Source organism: Bos taurus, chromosome 18 (assembly GCF_002263795.3).
Source record: "Bos taurus isolate L1 Dominette 01449 registration number 42190680 breed Hereford chromosome 18, ARS-UCD2.0, whole genome shotgun sequence".
NCBI classification, from domain to species: domain Eukaryota; kingdom Metazoa; phylum Chordata; class Mammalia; order Artiodactyla; family Bovidae; genus Bos; species Bos taurus.
In genome coordinates this window covers 13,202,564-13,220,072 of record NC_037345.1, presented here as the reverse complement: position 1 = coordinate 13,220,072, position 17,509 = coordinate 13,202,564, and the positions used below count along the sequence as shown (strand labels likewise).

Genomic DNA, 17,509 nt, shown 5'->3' with positions numbered 1-17,509 from the left:
TGAAGGTAGGAAAGTGGAGAGTGCCCTTACGCTCCCACAGAGCCCCCACGGAGGGCGTCCAGCAGGGAAGTGGGCCCACAGTTGCGTTCCTGCAGCCACGCCGAGCTCTTCTGCACGGACCCCGTCTTCCCCGTCGGTTGTCCGGGTGCAGCTCCAGCTCCCAGCCTGGGGGCGCCCCACCCCGTTCTCCACAGCCTAGCCGAGCAGCCCAGGTCTCTCGGTTTCTCTGCCCTGGTTTTCACATCTCGAGCTCGGAAGCAGCTGTCAGGGGACAAGATGCCTCTCGCGAGGCTGCTCTGGGGTTAATTAAAGCCTGCCAGCGCTCCGCACCACTGGTGCTGCCACCACTCCTGTTCTTCTCCGTCCCGCGTGTCCACCCAGGACGTGTCTGGCAGTGGCGGGTCAGCCGGCCTGGCCCGGAGGGAGCCCGTGGATGTGCTTGTTGGGAAACCCGGGGTGCCAACAGGTTGGCCGGCCGGCCTGCGAGGCAGTCCCGTCTTTGACCACCATCTGGAAACCGGTTAAAAACTAGCTTGCAGAGCCCGTCAGCCCCAGGGTGTGATGGTCTTGGCGGAACCCACCTGGGATTCCCCATTCAAGCAGGCGCTGCTCCGTTTTTCAGGGGTGCTGCCGGCAGCCGGACGCGGGATGGGATGCCAGCCTGCCTGCGGTGAGACCCCTGCCTCGAATGATGGGCGTTTGTGCTGCCGCTGTCTTGCACGCGGCTCAGGGTGTTTGCATGTGAATGAAAACCTGTGCGGGTACCTGCCTGCGCGGGTACCATCTGTGTCCTGCAGTGCCCAGAATGTACCAGAGGTCTCTGACCTTTACCAAGTGTCGCGGATGGAATCACAGGACACACACCCAGCACAGACGACGCGCAGAGCTGCGAGGAGCAGGCATGTTTATTTGGTTCTCTCCAGGGCTGCGGCAACCACGCGGTAGTAAAAAAAAAAAAAAAAGAACCAAAGATGTACAAAAACATGGAACATCCCTTTAGAATGTAACAGCATCAGAAATGTATCTTCTGCAGATCCTCCCTCCCTCTCCTGTGTCCCCTACTCCCCCAAAGAAGACCCCCAAACTCAACCCAACTGGGAAAAAGGAACAGGGGGTGAGTCTGTAACAGAAAAAAAAAAAAAAAGAACTGAATTTAACTGGAACATGCTCTAATCTTTAGTTTATTTCTGGTTAAAAATATAGCAATCCAGTGCAGTGTAGTAAAGAAATCTGCTCGAAACGCAGCAGAGAGACAGCTGAACAGAAGCAGAGCAAGCAGAGCCCACGGGCGCCGAGCCCTGGGCCTTCCCAGGCTGAGCGCGGGCCCCACACACGCATCCGCGCACGCGGCCCGCCAGGCGGGCACCCAGACGGTCTGGGACCTTGGTGTTTAGTTTGGATGGTGGACAGCGCTGGCGGCAGACACACCAGAACCTGGTCTTGTGGGGCTGAAACAAGTACGTTGCATATTCTGGAGGTGGATATGTCATGACTGCTCAGGAGCTGTCAAGCCCCCCTGGGTTGCGACCACATTCCTGTCCTGGGACCCGACCAGCCCCCAAGTGCGCGTGAGGCATCTAGGAAGAAAACACGTGTCTGCCGGGGCAGTGGAGGCAGGCACAGGACGAGAATGTGGAGACTGCGGGCTCAGAGACAGCCAGAGAGGACCACGTGGCGTGGGGGCCGACCGTGCTGTGGACCTCAGCAGGAGCCTGGACTGTGGACCTCGGCAGGAGCCTGGACAGTCATCTTGCGCCCGCAGTGCACGAGCGCCACGTGCTGGGGCCCAGGCCCAACGGCAGGTTGTCCCCATGAGGCCTCTCCCCCATCCCCAACCACAGTGCTCCCTCTCTCCTGCCCCCAGTGCCAGTCCCCTGGACGCCCACTGCACAGCAGCCCTGGGGGCCTGGGTCGGTGGGAGAGGGAGAGACAGTGAGAAAAATAAGGACTTGGCTATAAGACTCGGTGTGGGGAGGTGGCCTTGTGAGGAGGGCCGTGGGGCAGTGCCAGGGACCGGGGTGTGATGGCTTCACGGGCAGGAGAGAGGGCAGATGCCTGCCCCCCCTCCTGGTGTGCAGCAGAGGTCTGAGACGGAACAAGGCCTGGGGGGATGCCCACGCCTATCACCCGCTCGTCCAGAACAGGAACGCAGGGTTACTGGACTCCCTGTGTGCGGCCCGTCCCCAGCCGCTGGCCCCCGCCCCACCCCGCCCCAGCCCCCCACGGCTGGACCACCAGATCCTCTGCCCAGGCTGCCCCCTCCACGTCCCAGATGGAGTGTGATGACGACGACGATTTTTTTTTTTTTGCCGCGGACTTGCCGGGATCCCTTTTCTTTCCACGTCAAGCTGGAGGGTCGGCGTGCTGGCCTCCTTCTGCCATGCCACACAGCATAGTGTTATACAAGCAAGGAACTGTGGCTAAAATCCAAAAAACATTACCCAGAAAAAAAGGCAAACTGTGAGTAATACCCAATCGTGTGGTTCTGTGAAAAGACTCGGAAGTTGTCATTGGGTGTCCAAGCGACGAGCCTTCCCTTTTGTTGTTTCGCTTTGAAACGTCTCCCGTTTGTACCCCAACTGTTTTTTGCGAACGTGACAATCTCCTCAGATGAAAAAGTTAATAAACAAAATGGCGACTCCGATGTTTAGCAAGATCACCATGGCAACCAGGATCGGCGCAGAGCCCTGGAACAGAAGGAGAAAAGGTGAGGTGAGCCTGAGGCCGCTCCCCTCCTCCTGAGCCAAACTAGGGGTTCCAGGAGGCTGCGGGGGGACGGACATGGATCACTGAGGAACCATTCAGAGGCTCCCTCGAGCGTCCAAGTCTGGACTCTGAAGCCCTTCAGGCCCGCACCTCTCCTGCCCCGGGTCTCTGAACACGGTCGCCCCCTGGCATGGTGTCGCTGCCTCCAGCTCTGCACAACCAGGCTTCAGAAGTGGCCCCTCCACCCAAGAGTGGCCCCAACCCAGGGAGGGCAGAGCTCTCCCAGTCCTCTCCACAGGCTTGTGGCGTGCAGCCACTGGGAGCCCCCTGTGCAATCCTGGGACACGAAGCCCACCAGGGCACGCGACCCCAGCCCTTCCCTCCCTGGACCTCAACCCTCTGCAGGCCCCAGGGCTGTACAGGGACAAACAGAGCGGCTGCCCCCGCCACCCCAGGTCTCTGTGGGAAGCCCTTCCATGGAAGGGTTCGGCAGTGGTGGTGCTCCCATAAGTAGCTTTGTCTTAAAGCACCCAAGACGCGCTTTAAAAGGTTTTAAAGCAGGAGCACGGTTCAGGGGGCTAAGTATAAAGCCCTTCCTGCATCTCCCACTCTGCCCATTGCTTGGCTTCCTAAACTAACCGCGTGCGCGTGCACACACACCACACATGTTTCTGAAGGACAGCTGGGTGCTCAGTCCGCGAGGACCACCTGGGTTCAGAGAGGGCAGGCGTGTCTCAGGACAGCCCTCCACTTGGACACAGGCTCACACTGGCTGCTGGGGACTGGGCACGCTGCGAGGGGCCCTGAGGGCTGGTCACACGGGGCGTCTGTCAGCCGCTGGGCCGTGGTCGGAGAAGTTTCATGGGTCCTGCCTGCCGCCATGCGGTCGAGGAAGCAGGGAATGTCTACTTCCAGGTGGGAGCCAGGGGTGGGGGGAGCAAGGGACCTGGGGGGTCCCTCCGGGGTGCAAGAGCCCCAGCGCTCAGTCTGGCCCAGGTCTCTGTCCTCTCCTCCAAACCGCCTGCCCTCCGCAGTGGGTGTGCAGGAGACAACGTGGACTTCACAGCTGAGCAGGAGGCGCCCCACCCCCAACAGGCCCGAGGAACCTGGGTCACAGCCCCGCCCCGGGTATCTGATCCCAGGGGCCTGAGGCACTATATCCATCTCACCCACGTAGGAGCGGACACGCCTGTGTCCCACCTGCTCTGTCTGGCCTCTGGGTTTCCGTCCAAGACACAGAACTTTTCTTAAAGGTGAGGACAGCAGGGGGAGAGGTCTGAGAAAGCTGGAGTAAGGTCTGGGGATGGGTGTTCCAGGATGCCCATTTCTTTTGGGGGAGCTTTCAGAACCACCCAGGTGCTTTTGCTGGAAAGATGGCCCGGGGGAGTAACCCTCTCGTGGAGCTGTCAGAGGCAGTTGGGGAATCCCCGTAGGTGGGCTTCCTGCGGGGGAGGGTACTGAGAGCTGGATGGGCGGGGTCGGGCTCTCGCTGTCCACCCCCCATCCCCGACCCTGCCCCGGACAGCTGGTGCCCACTCACTGTGCTGGCCTTGAGCTCGTCCCCGTTCTCATCGTCAGACTCCAGCGCTACGGGCGAGGACCTCTGGGGCGGGGAGAAGGTCAAGTCCCAGCGCAGCAGCCGCGGCTCCGCCCTGTCCCCCAGCCTCAGGCTCTCCAGCCTCTGCACTGCGGGCTCCGCGCAGGGGGCCGGCCTGGCGTGCTCCTTGTTCTGGGACTTGGACCGCAGTCTCTGGGCCCCGAAGGCCCGGTCCTCGGGGCGGTGGTCCTCCCCGGGGCCCCGGCCGGCGCCCCCCTTGCTGTAGCGTCTTTTCGGGGGGTGCATGTCCTGTGCGTAGGAGTCCATCCTCAGCAGGGGCTTCATCTCCATCTCGTAGTTGCTCAGCTTCTCCTCGTCCAGCTCCAGCAGCTTGGGGCCCCCGGGGCCGGGGTTGCCAGCCCGGTGGTGGGAAGTCCAGGAGAACGTGGTGGGGGACTCCGTCCGCCGCTCCCGGGGCTTGGGGTTGCCGGACTGCTTGTGGCCCACGCCCCGGGTGCGGAAGTCATCGGCCGGCTGGCCGCTGCGGAGAACGCCGCTGCGGACGCCGCGGGAGCCTCCGGCCTTCTCCTCGGCCCAGCTGTTGCGGGTGTAGTCCCCTCCCCTGCCCTCCAGCAGCATCTGGATGTCCCCGCCCCGCTCCTCGTCCACCGAGACCTGCCGGGAGAAGTGGGCCATCTTGTTCCTCGCGGAGGGGGCTGGGGGTGGGGTGGCCGTGGGGCTGGCGGGGAAGCTCTGCAGGGGGCTGTCGTCGGGGGTCAGGTCCGAGGGGGTGGTGCCCTTGCGGTACAGCTCGGGGCTCTCCTGCTGCGGGGGCGTCCCCGTGGAGGTCACCTCGATGTCGTCGCTGGAAAGCTGATGCTTGGGCCGCTGGTACTCGAGCCCTGTGGCAGGGAGGAGACAGGTGCCGGCGGGCAGGTTACTCGGGGGGTTCTGTGCTCAGGCCCAGAGGGGACCAGGATTGGGCCAGGCAGCACTCACTGCCTGCCAGCGGGTGGCGGGGGGGCACAGAAAGTGGGAGGACAGTGTTCTCAAAGTCCCGAGGAGACCCCCATCCCCATCTGTGGGCACTTTTGAGGGTGACCGGATCAGGATGATGGGGTGGCCCCCAGCTGCAGAGGTGACCCGAGGTCCGAGAGTGCATCCCCAGGCTGCACCCCCATGTGTTCCTGCTGAGGACAGAGTGTCTTGTGCTGGGTGACCCTCCGCAAGGCAGGACGTGGAGTTTAAGTGACAGTCCCACTGCCCCTGCCCCATCCTGGGTCCTGGGGTTCTCCAGGCCGCTGTGAAGGTAGGACTGAGAGCAGAGCTCCAGAGGGTGGTCCCAGGACGGATCCGACCCCAGCACCTCAAGAGCCTCAAGTCGCTCTGGGAGACGTGCATCTAGAGGAGTGACCCTGAGCTGCGTGAGGAGGGTGGCTGGTGGGCTGCCAGGACCTCAGCCTCGGCAGGCCCTTGGACCAGTCACCCCCCTGCTCCCGAGGAGGGAGGAGGGTCCCCGGTCTGGCTGACTCGAGGGGCTTCTAACTCCTTTCATCCGCTTCCCGCTCCGAGAGCACAGGTGGGCATCCCCTGAGTGTCTCCAAGCTTCACTGACCAGCTCGGCCACCAGCTCGGTCATGTGTGGCTGCTGATGTTTAAATGTGGACTGAAGAGCAGGCTAGGGGCTTCAATGGTCACAGTTTCTGCGTGGCGGGCAGCCACCTGGTCGGGCAGAGCAGGGACAGAGTTTTAGAACAGCCCTGGGGGATGCGGAGCACACCGGAGTCTTGGGGGACAGGCAGGCAGGAGGGATGCAGTGGGCTGGCAGGGGGCTCTGGGGCACAGCCTGTGGGAGACGTCCAGGGACCCCAGCCGCGCGGACTCACCATTTTCCCGGTGCTGGAAGGAAGGGGAGAACTCTTTGGCAGTGATCCGGGCGATGCGCGCCTCCTCCTGGGCCTTCTGGGCTGCGGTGAGGGCTGCCTCCGCCTTGGCCCGGGAGTGGGAAGTCCTGGGTGGGGGAGACGGGAGGGCAATGAGGGCCCGGGATGGGCCAGGACAGGGTGCCCGACACCTCACTCACCCACACAGTCCCACCAGGGCCTCGGTGTCCTCCAGCCGCTGCGGGCACAGGGCAGGCCACACTCGAGAGCAGAACCTGGCCTGGGACGAGCCCAGTCCTGCCTGAGGAGTGTTCATCCTCCCCGGGTCCTGGCCACAGACTAGACCCCTGGCTGACTTGTCTCAGCCTCCAGGGGTGGGCTGGTCCTCAGTGTGGCCCTGACCAGAGACGGGGATTCTGGGGGTGGCTATTCCCTGATGAACAGGGCAGCCTGGTATGCTGCAGTCCATGGGGTCGCAAAGAGCTGGACATGACTGAGCGACTGAACTGAACTGAACTGATGCCACCGCCACCAGCGCTCAGAGTGGGCCGTGCTCCAGGTGGCCGGCCTGGAGTAGGAAGGGGCGGGACCCACCAGCCTGGCATAGAGAGTGTGCCAGGGCCCAAGGAGTGTGGCCTGCCTGCATACCAGCTCTGACCTGCCCCAGGTGACCGCTTAGCCTCTGTCCCACCCTGTGTGAAGGGCCCTCACTCAACCCAGCTGAGCCAAGAGCTGCACAGCTCCCGTTCCCAGGACACAGGCCAGGATGGGTTTGCTGGCCCCTGGCCCCCAGCCCAGCATTTCTTCCCCCCAGACCCTGTCCCGGCCACCACAGTGTCTCTGCAGGCTGGTGCCACCAACCCTGTGGACGTGGAGGAGACACACCCAGGGGGTCTGAGAAAACCTCCCAACGTGGGTGGGAGCCGTGGTCTCCAGGTGCTGAAAGAAGGCGAGGCCTGACTCCCCTTAGCACTCAGGGTGATGGTTCTCTGCAGTCACTTGGATTTGGTGATGGCACTGCCCTCATGTGGGGGCACAGGCCCAGCGTGGGGACCTCACACCCCAGGGTGGACACGGGAGCCACGACTCCAAACAAGCTTGATGTACGGCCCAGAAACTTCCAGAAGGACAGCCTCCGGCCCAACGCTTGGACCTGTCCCTCCCCAGCTGAGTCCGCATGAGACACCCTGGGGGCAGGGCTGGGTCACCCAGACGGAGGGTCTCACCTGCCTCTGGGTTCCACTTGTTCCTGCCTCCTGTCCTGGCTCCAGGGGCCTGCTTCCCAACTGCCAGTCCCCTGAGACGATTGCAGCCTGCCCCTCCAGGGGCCTGCTCCCTCCCCTGGAGCGCTCTGAGCAGCCTGGCCACACACCCCTCAGCGCCCATGGGACCCGCTCCATGGGTTCCACCTGGAGACCCCTCACTCCTTGTAAGCCACAGGGTTCTGTTTTTTTCAGAATGCCCCTGTGCTAACCAGGATGAGTTTACAGAAGAAAACAGGGTGTGACATACACAGAGAGTGTGCACGTCATCACGTGAGCAGGAGTGCAGGACCCAGAGCAGCCGCCTCCAGGCTCCCCCTGCCCGCCAGCCCGCCGCCTCACCTGGGAGCCGGCCGCTAAGACAGAATTAACCGTAAAAGCGCAGTGTTGGGGAAATTCTTCCCTTCCACACGGTTTCCGAACAACGGGGAAAGACAGAGTCCCTCAGTGTGGCTGCTGCCCGGGCCCCTCGGAGTGGAAGTGGAGAAGCAGCGCCCCGTGGACGATCCCTAGGGGAACCCGTGGTTGTCATCATGACAGACGAGGGGCAGGAAGCTTGGGGGGCAGCAGAGCCAGTAACGCGGGACCAATTTCGAACACGGAGCTCATCGGTTGTCATCAGTTGATAAGCCATGGCTGCAGCCCACGGGCTCCCGCGGGGTGTCCCCCACCTGCACCCCTGAAGGCACAGGGCGTGTCTGTGGCCCTCAGGGGCTGTCCCGTCCGCCCTGATGGGGGCACAGCTGGCCGAGGCCCGTGTTCACTTTGAGGACTGGCAGGGTTGCGTCAGACCCGGCGAGGGCCACTGTGAAGCCCTGGCCGCCCAGGCCCATCTTGGGGCCAGAGCCCTGGGGACAGAGGGGCAAGAACCGAGGCAGGGTTTCCGGCCGCGGGGGTCCCATCCGGTGAGCCAGCTCCCCTCCACGTCTCCCCCTCCTTCTCTGCCCGTCTGCCGCATGGGACCCGGTGAGCAACCCCTTCATGGAAACCCCGACCTGGAGACCAGGGCACCCTGAAATCTTACTCGAAGTGCTCCACCTTCTTCCTCCTTCCCCTCAGCAGGGGCCCACAGTTTTCGTCTGACCCCGTGAGGCCCCACAGCCCCACACACGCTGGACTGGACCGATGGTCCAAGACTCACACCGTCTTGGACTGACGGTGTGACCTGGTTCCTGTAAGGCAGCTCCCGTAGCTGAGAGGGCTGCGGTCGGGGCAGGAGGCCAGCTCCCTTGGAACCTGCCCTTGGGCCGGGGCTTGCCTCAGCTGATGCTGCAGCTTCTCCAGAATGTGCCAGGGGCTGGCTTTTGTAGTAACACTTTATTGAGATATAACTCAGAGTGTGTGTGTGTATATATATATATATATTATATATATAATAATGTATATATATATAATATATATGTAATAGTGTGTATATACATAGAACAGTGTGTGAATATATATATCGGTGTGTGTATATATAATTGTGTGTATTCATATATAATAGCATGTGTGTGTGTATAATAGTGTGTATGTATATATATAATAAGTAGTGCAGTGGTAAAGCGGAGAAGGCAATGGCACCCCACTCCAGTACTCTCGCCTGGAAAATCCCATGGACGGAGGAGCCTGGTAGGCTGCAGTCCATGGGGCCGCTAAGAGTTGGACACGACTGAGTGACTTCACTTTCACTTTTCACTTTCATGCATTGGAGAAGGAAATGGCAACCCACTCCAGTGTTCTTGCCTGGAGAATCCCAGGGATGGTGGGGGAGTCTGGTGGGCTTCCGTCTATGGGGCCGCACAGGGTCGGACACGACTGATGTGACTTAGCAGCAGCAGTGGTAAAGAATCTGCCTGCCAATGCAAGAGACGCAAGAGATGAGGTTCAATCCCTGGGTTGAGAAGATCCCCTGGAGGAGGAAATGCAACCCACTGCAGTATTCTTGTCTGGAGAATCCCATGGACAGAGGAGCCTGGTGGGCTACAGTCTATGGGGTCACAAAAGAGTCGGACACGACTGAGCACACATCCACACACACATGTATATAGTAATGTGTGTGTGTCTATATAACAGTGTCTGTGTATACACATTAGTGTGTGTATATTGTATGTTAGTGTATTATTTAATAGTGTGTGTATATATATATGTATTGTGTGTATATAATAGTGTGCATGTATATACTGTAGTGTGTATATATAAAATCGCATGTGTATCTGTAATAGGGTATCTATAACAGTGTGTGAATATGTATAATTGTGTGTATATCTATAATAGTGTGTGTGTATGTATAAATATAATAGTATATGTATATATATAAAAGGGCTTCCCTGGTGGCTCAGTGGCAAAGGATCTGCCTGTCAATGCAGGAGACGTGGGTTCAGTCTCTTGGGTGGTAAGAGCCCCTGGAGAAGGAAATGCAACCTACTCCAGTCTTCTTGCCTGGAAAATCCCATGCTTAGAGGAGCCTGGCTGGCTAGAGTCCTTGGGGTCACAAACGAGTCGGACATGACTTAGTGACTAAACAACAATACGTATGTAACAGTGAGTGTCTGTATAATACATGCACATGTGTATATGTGTGTGTATATGTATGTATCTGTAACAGTGTGTGTGTATATATAACACTGTGTATCTATAATAGTGTGTGTCTATGTGAGTTTGTATATATAACAGTGTCTGTATACATATATATAGTTAAGTGAAAGTGAAGAAAGCAGAGCTGCCCAGTCATGTCCGACTCTGTACGACCCCATGGACAGTAGCCCACCTGGCTCCTCCGGCCATGGGATTTTTCAGGCAAGAATACTGGAGTGGGTTGCCATTTCCTCCTCCAGGGGATCTTCCCCACCCAGGGATTGAACCTGGGTCTCCTGCACTGCAGGCAGACTCTACCATCTGAGCCACCAGTGAAGCCCATATATATATATATACACACACACGCACACACACACACAATATGTATATATAAAAATGTGTGTATATATATAATAGGGTGCATATATAATTGTATATAATAGTGTGTATCTATAATAGTTTGTGTATATATGTGTGTTTATAATAGTGTGCATGTCTATAATACTGTCTATATAATAGTGTGTCTACAAAATTGTATCTATATAATAATGTCAGTATATATAATAGTGTATGCATATAATAGTGTTTGTATCTATATAATAGCGTGTGTATATATAATAGTGTGTATACCATATCTAAAATAGATAGCCAATGGGAATTTGGTGTATGGCTCAGGAAACTAAAACAGGGGCTCTGTATCAACCCAGAGGGGTGGGATGGGGAGGAACATGGGAGGGAGGTTCAAGAGGCTGGGGATATATGTATACCTATGGCTGATTGATGCTGAGGTTTGACAGAAAACAATAAAATTCTGTCAAGCAATTATCCTTCAATTAAAAAATAAATTAAAAAAACTGTATATATACATTAGTGTGTGTACATATGTGTGTGTATATATACATGGATATATAGTATATATATTATATACACACAACTATTGTATATACACCCACTATTATATATAAAATACTGTGTATCTATGTAACAGTGTTACAGTGTGTTGTATATAATATATATGTAATAGTGTGTGTGGAAGATCCCCTGGAGAAGGAAATGGCAGCCCACTCCAGTTTTCTTGCCTGGAAAATCCCATGGACCGCAGAGCCTGGTAGGTTACCATCCATGGGGTCGCAAAGAGTCGGACACGACTGAGCGACTTCACTTTCACTTTCATACATATAATAGTGACTATATACACATAATATATACATATATAACTCGCCCATCTGAGGAGTACAATTCGGTGGTTTTAGTCCATTTGTGGAGCTGTACTACAACCACTGCAGTCAATCTTAGAATCTTCTACCCACCCCCAAAGACGCCGCTCCCTCTATCAGTCACCCCCATCTCCCCCAGAGCCTCCCCACCAGCCCTCGGTGGTCAGCAGGGTTCCCTCTGTGGATGTTTCATGCATGTTTGAGTTGACCGAGGGAGACGCACGTCACAAGGGCGCCGCCTGGGAGGTTGCGGGGCAGGGGTGTCCGGCACGTCCACAGGCCACGCAGCCACCACCCCTGTCCAGTGCCGGGACCTTCGCACCAGCCCCAAACAGCTGCCTCCCCAGGGCAGTCACTCCCACCTGCACCCCCAGCCCAGCACAAGGGGTCTGAGCCTCAGTTCAGCCCCTCCCATCGCTGCATGGAGACGGTGACCCCCTCCTGGGTGGAGTGGCGGGGGGAGTCCCAGGGCTGCTCCTGGGGTCTGAGTGGCGTGCCGCCACCACCCTGTGCTGTCCCTACTCCCGGGGACCCGGGGCCGTCACCTGGCTAACGAGTGTCCCCCAAGCCGGTGACGTCCACGCTGAGCCTCCTGAAGGCCCTCAGACGTGACGTCGGGACGGGCCTGGCCCCCAAGTTGAGTGTGCTCCTGTCATAGACAATGGAACCCTGAGAAGTAAACGTGTCCGGGTTGTGAGCCGAGCAGTGGAAGCGCCTCAAGCGAGGAGGCTGCAAGGACAGGAGGGTGGGGACAGGGCTCGTGTGTCTCCAGGTGTGCCTGTCATTGGAGCGGGTGCCTCGAAGCCCTAAGAGTTCCAGGGACAAGGTAGGTGATTAAATCGTTACTCCCACTGGGGGTTGGAAGCAAAGAAAAAAGTATGGGAGACCCTGTATGTTCACGTCACTCCAGAAACCAGGTTTGCTTATCCCCAAAACAATGCAATAGGAGCAGGAGACATACCCTAAAACAGAAGAACGGTGGTGGCACGAGACCCGCTCCCTGCCCAGGGGGCTCAGGCAGTTACTGATTCCTAGGACGTGTTCATTAAAGCTATAAGGAAAACGCGACATGATACTGAAGCCTGGGATGATGTCCCATTTTTAGCATATGTTACCACTTTTTCGCTCATTTCCAATGCCTCACAACAGTCCTGGATTGACCAAGCAGGGCCAAGAAGACTCCCCTGCCCAACCTGGAGGAGAAGCTGATGATGGAAGCCTGACGCCTACTCAAGAATGAGGAAGAAGGTGGTCTTTTTCTCCTCCCCAGTTTTCCTTTGATTATAGAGCTGTAGCCCACCTTCTCGTCCACCCACCTGTAAGCCTCACAAGCTTCCTGTTCTAATAAGCGGCTTCTTATCTATGACGTTGTGTGCTCGTGCGCGGGTGCTAAGTTGCTTCAGTCGTGTCTGGCCCTTTGCGACCCCATGGACCGTAGCCCACCAGGCTCCCCTGTCCATGGGGATTCTCCGGGCAAGAACGCTGGAGTGGGTTGCCAGGCCCTCCTCCAGGGGATCTTCTTGATCCAGGGATGGAACCCGAATCTCTTGTGTCTCCTACATTGTCAGGTGGGTTCTTTACCACTAGTGCCCCCTGGGAAGCCCTATCTATGACTTTGCCTCTTGCTAACTTCTTTCCATGCTGAGCAGGCTGATGCATGAACAGACAGTGGGGTATTCTAGGGTCAGGAAGAAGGAAGGATGCGGGCTGAGCACAGAGAGGGTGCTGGAGGGCCCGGGCCAGGGAAGGACTCTGAGCTCCCCGGGGCCCAAGGCAGGCTTGAAACAGCATCGATCCCATTCAGGGGGTTTGCCGGACAGAATCAAAGCCTCGGCTCAGAGAGAGGTGGCCAGCCTGGGCTCTGGGCCTGGAGGAAGCATCTTGGCTTCCAGGCTTCCTCAATGCAGGATGGGGAGCCACACAGGCTGAGTCCAGTACTAAGTGTGGAAGGCTGGAATGACCCAGAGACCAGCACTGTGGGCCCGGAGGGGACAGTGCACGTCCGAGTAGGTTTGGTGACTCCATGTCGACACCCCTCCCCCACCTCCAGGGAGCATCCCCTGATGCCCGCTAACGGTAGGTCCCCACACTCACTGTGACAAATGCCGATGCTGGAGCCCAGGGATGGGGCGGCAGGAAGAGGGCCGCAGGGGAGCGTGGGCAGGGCAGGCCCCTGGGGCAGAGGCAGGGCCAGACTGCGGGCCATGGGGGATGTGGCACAAGGAAGGTTTGTGCGCTGTGAACTAGTGGGGCTGCTGGTCCGTCATTAGAGGAACGACGTGAACCTTACTGTATCAGCGCTCACCTCGAAGAACTCAGTGCAAATCCCCCCAGAGGTCAGGCCAACAGGCGTCACCTAGCGCATCTCTGCACACACATCCTGTGTAAACATGCGTGTGCCATCCCCTCTGTCCCAAGGGAGACGTGGCTCAGACATGACAGCAGCTCTGGGGATGGGCTCATCCAAGAGGCTGATGGAGGCCCAGCTTTCATCAGGCCCAGCGTGATGGGCTGTTTCCCTGTTTATTCTGAGCCCATGGAACTAAGAATAAGCACCTCCTGCCCACCCTCCTGGGAGGCCCGGCTGGACGGCGGGAGCTGGGTCCCCATCCTCAGACAGCCACCTTGGCCTGGCCTCAAAGCCAGCGTGGTGGGTATGGCTGAACCCCGACCCCCATATCCAGCCCCCTTCATGGTCTATTTGGTGAACACCCCCTCGACCGGAGGCTCCCAGAGAGGAGGTCCTGCTGTTCCCACCTGCTCGGGAACACACACACACACACCCTCCCCCCGAGAGGGAGGGATGAGAGACATCCCAGAGGGGCCGCGGTCTGGTTCCTGCAGCTTTGCTTAGTAAAAACACACGGACATTAATCCCCCAACATCATACGTATATTTACACATATACGTTCACACATATATAAAAAGAACACGCTGCGGCAACCCTAAAATAAAATTAAATCAAGCAACTGCATTTAATAGAGAAGAAACCTCCCAAGGCATCGCGAAGGTTCCCCGGAAGTGAGACATTCAGGGCTCTCGGCTGGCAGTGAGGTGATGGCCCCCATGGGGACCTGCCCGCTGGGATGCTGAGCAGGGGTCGGGCTGGCACTGTGAGCCGGCTGGGGAGTGCTGGGTCCCCACCACCTGGCAGGTCCACCTGGTGCCCTGCACCTCTGCCCCCTGTACCCCAGCTCCCAGAGAGGAGGGCTGGGCATTCCCGCCAACCAGGGGGACACCACCTCCCAGACACAGGGCTGCACAAAACAAGGCCAAAGGTGCATCAGACGGATGGACAGATGGGTGGGGCGTGCAGTGACCTGCCTGGGTCCCCTCGAGCTCTGTCCATCTGGGAACTGGCAATGTCACCTTATTTGAGGGTGGGGTGTGTGTGATAAAACCCCAAATGGCCAAGCCCCTCCAAGTGTCTGACTCAGCAGGTCTGGGCGGGCCTGGGAACCTGAGCTTGTCTGCAGCCAGCCCTCTGCCCCCAGCTGACACTGCAGTGAACTGGTTCGACGTGTTCCCACACCCCAGACTGAGGCGTGCCCACCCCCAGGGCTGCCCCTGGCCGCCCAGCTCACTGTCTGCTCAGGAGGAGGTGTGTGGTCCCACTCGTGGCCACCAGCCCCCCTCCCCAAGTCCAGGCTTGACCTTCTCATGCCCGGATTCAATTCAGCACTTGTTGAGCGCCTGCTGTGTGCGTGTGGGGATGCCCAGGGTTCAAGGGTCCTCTACACACTGTCGTGGGCCTTGTTGACCCTGGAAGCTGGCTGGTTTCCACACCTGTGATGACCCTGAGGTCGGTGTGTGGGTCACTCCTCAATGACCAGTCAGGAGACTGAGGCACCGGGATCTGGCGCGCTCTGGGGCTCAGGGCAGGGGACAGGTACACACGCTTCTCCAGCCAGTGAAGGACCGTCTTTCAGAGGTGGAGATGTGCCTTGAGCACCTTCAGGGGGAAGGCGCCAAACAGAAGCCAGGTGTTAGGGCTCCCACCCACCCCACTCCTCCTCCTGACGGCCTTCTTGAGGGCCCCCAGGAGCCTCTGGAGCCCACCCACATGTGATTCCAGCCGGGATGGCCAAGCTGAGCATGAGGCCCTCGGTGCCAAGGGCTCCTCCACGGGTCCAGGAAGAGGTGTTCTTGGCCCAAGGAAGAAGGATCGTGGCCCTGCCCGCCTGACAACCTGGGGCCCTGCCCTCGCTGCCCAAGGCCACGACCAAGCTCCACGTCCATCTCTCATCCCCACGGCCCCTGCCCTCTGGCCTTATACTGTCCTCCCAGCAGGTCTCCCTGCAGACGGCACCTGACCTCGTCACCACCACCTCCTCCCTCTGGTTTTATAACGGTTTAACTGAGGTCGATCCATGTCCCTCCATGACTGCCTTCAAGAGCTGTCTTCTCATGTATGGCATCCCCTCCCCGAACCTCTGTAAGGGCGCTGTCCTTGGACTCAGACCACCCCTATCTAGGATGACTACGTCTCCAGACCCTCACTCTGGTTGATCTGTTCCCCAAAGAGGGCTGCGCTGGGTCTCCAGGGTGTCTGCAGGTGGAGGTGACTTCTCAGGGGTACCACTCAGCCCACCCTGGTGGGTGGGATGTCAGGCTGGGGACACGGGGCGGAGGAAGGGCAGGTGCCCCACTGTCCCTCCAGCCCCAGCCCCACCAGCCCCCACCCCGGCCACAGGATCTCTTCTTTCTAACTGTTGTGAGCAAGGCCGCCCCCTGCCTGGAGGAGGGCAGAGCCAGACCTGTATCTGTCCCCACCTGCACGTGGCCTGAGGAGTGTGGGCATCTCTAAGGGCAGAATCCAGGGCTTAGTTCCCTTGAAGAGAGGCTGGTAGGCAAGCCAGAGTCGAGGGGAGAAAGAAGGGGAGACAGAGGCGCACAAGCCTTCCTTTCATAGGCAGGGCCCGTGCAGTAACCCTTTGCCTTCGCATCGTTAGGTCCTTGCTAGGGCTTCCAGCCAAGGAGCAGTGCATCCCTATAGATGGAAATATGCAAGGCTGTGTGTACACCAGTGAGAGTGCAGTCCCAGGCATGGATGCTCCCCCAGGACGACTGGGCTAAAGGCAGGTGGCTGAGCCCTGAGCCCCGAGTGGGCAGACACAGCAGAGGGGCCCCCCGCACTGCGTCGCCAGGAGACAGGGTGGGGCAGTCAGGCCCCTGAGCAGCTGGGCTTCGTCTCCTTCTGACACTTCAAGGTAACGGTAAGGTGGAAGGGAGGAGCTGGGCCCTGTTTGAGTAAAGGTAAGGAGGCCATATATTTCTCATTCCCAGGGTCAAGGAGATCTCCCAGACTACACATGTGCGGAAATCAGAGGAGGGAGGAGTGTCAGACCATAATATGTCCCACCAACCTCCCAAAACCCTCGTGCTGGAATCCATCTTGGGTAAAAGATGCACGTATCTGGGAGGGCCCTGGGTCAGATCGAATATGGACACGAAGCCAGACAATGCGAGATGACTGGCCAGAGAACACCTGGAAACTGCCCGCCATGTGAGCATTTAAACCATCTCCCAAAGTGCAAGACTCCCTGAGCCTGCCCACATATCCTTCTTCATGTTTTACTTATAATAAACATTCTACCTGTTTCACAAACTTTCCTTCTCTTTGCTGAACATTTTCTTCAAAGAAGAGAAGACCTGGAGACCCACTTCTAGCTGCCAGTCTCTGGTGGTCTAGTGGCTAGGATTCGGTGCGCTCACCTCCAGGGCTCGGGTTCAATTCCCCGTCAGGGAACTCAGATCCCACTTCAAGCCGCTGCAAGCTGTGGCCACCCTCCCTTCAGCCCCATGGCCCCTTGAAGTCGGCAAAGCCCCCATCTCACAGACAAGACAACTTGGGGCCCCAGGGGTGGAGAGGCTTGCTTGGGGTCCACAGGGGTGGTACAGAGCCCAGGGTGCGTGGGATAGGCCAGGGGAGGACCAGACTCCCAACCCCTCTGAACAGAAGCCGCATCCAGGGCCTCATGTGGCCCCATCAGCTGCTCGCTGGCTCCCCATTCAGGACTGCCCTCATGTCATCTCTCCCTGTCCACACCTTCGGGCCACAGAGGAGAGCAGAGACGGGGCAGAAAATGGAGAATGGAGGCTTTTTCACTAGGAGAGGCGCCGACCAGAGCCTGCTGGCTGATGGGGACTCCGACGGTGCCAGCCAGGAGCCAGGCTGTGGCAAGCACCATTGGGGGGGCATCAAATCCCCACATGACCCAGTTCACAAGGGAGAGAACCGAGGCAAAGGAGACCCAGCATCACCCTCAGGGCAAGCGTGGCTCTCAGCCCCCACGGCCAGGTGTGTTACAGAGAATACTCGTATGTTGTAGACATTGAGAACACGTG

The 17,509-nt window shown here is 58.3% G+C and overlaps 1 protein-coding gene across 1 annotated transcript in view; it reads right to left on the bottom strand.

Moving 5' to 3' along the window:
* Positions 1–1,851: 1,851 nt before the first annotated feature.
* Positions 1,852–17,509, bottom strand: part of JPH3 (junctophilin 3) — a 75,230-nt gene continuing 59,572 nt past the window's right edge. Inside the window, exons 3-5 of the mRNA NM_001205619.1 lie at positions 6,130–6,254; positions 4,247–5,145; positions 1,852–2,687 (exon numbers count right to left, since the gene is read on the bottom strand). Coding sequence (NP_001192548.1) covers positions 2,607–2,687; positions 4,247–5,145; positions 6,130–6,254 — 1,105 coding nt within the window. The 3' untranslated portion in view covers positions 1,852–2,606. The remainder of the gene's footprint in view (positions 2,688–4,246; positions 5,146–6,129; positions 6,255–17,509) is intronic.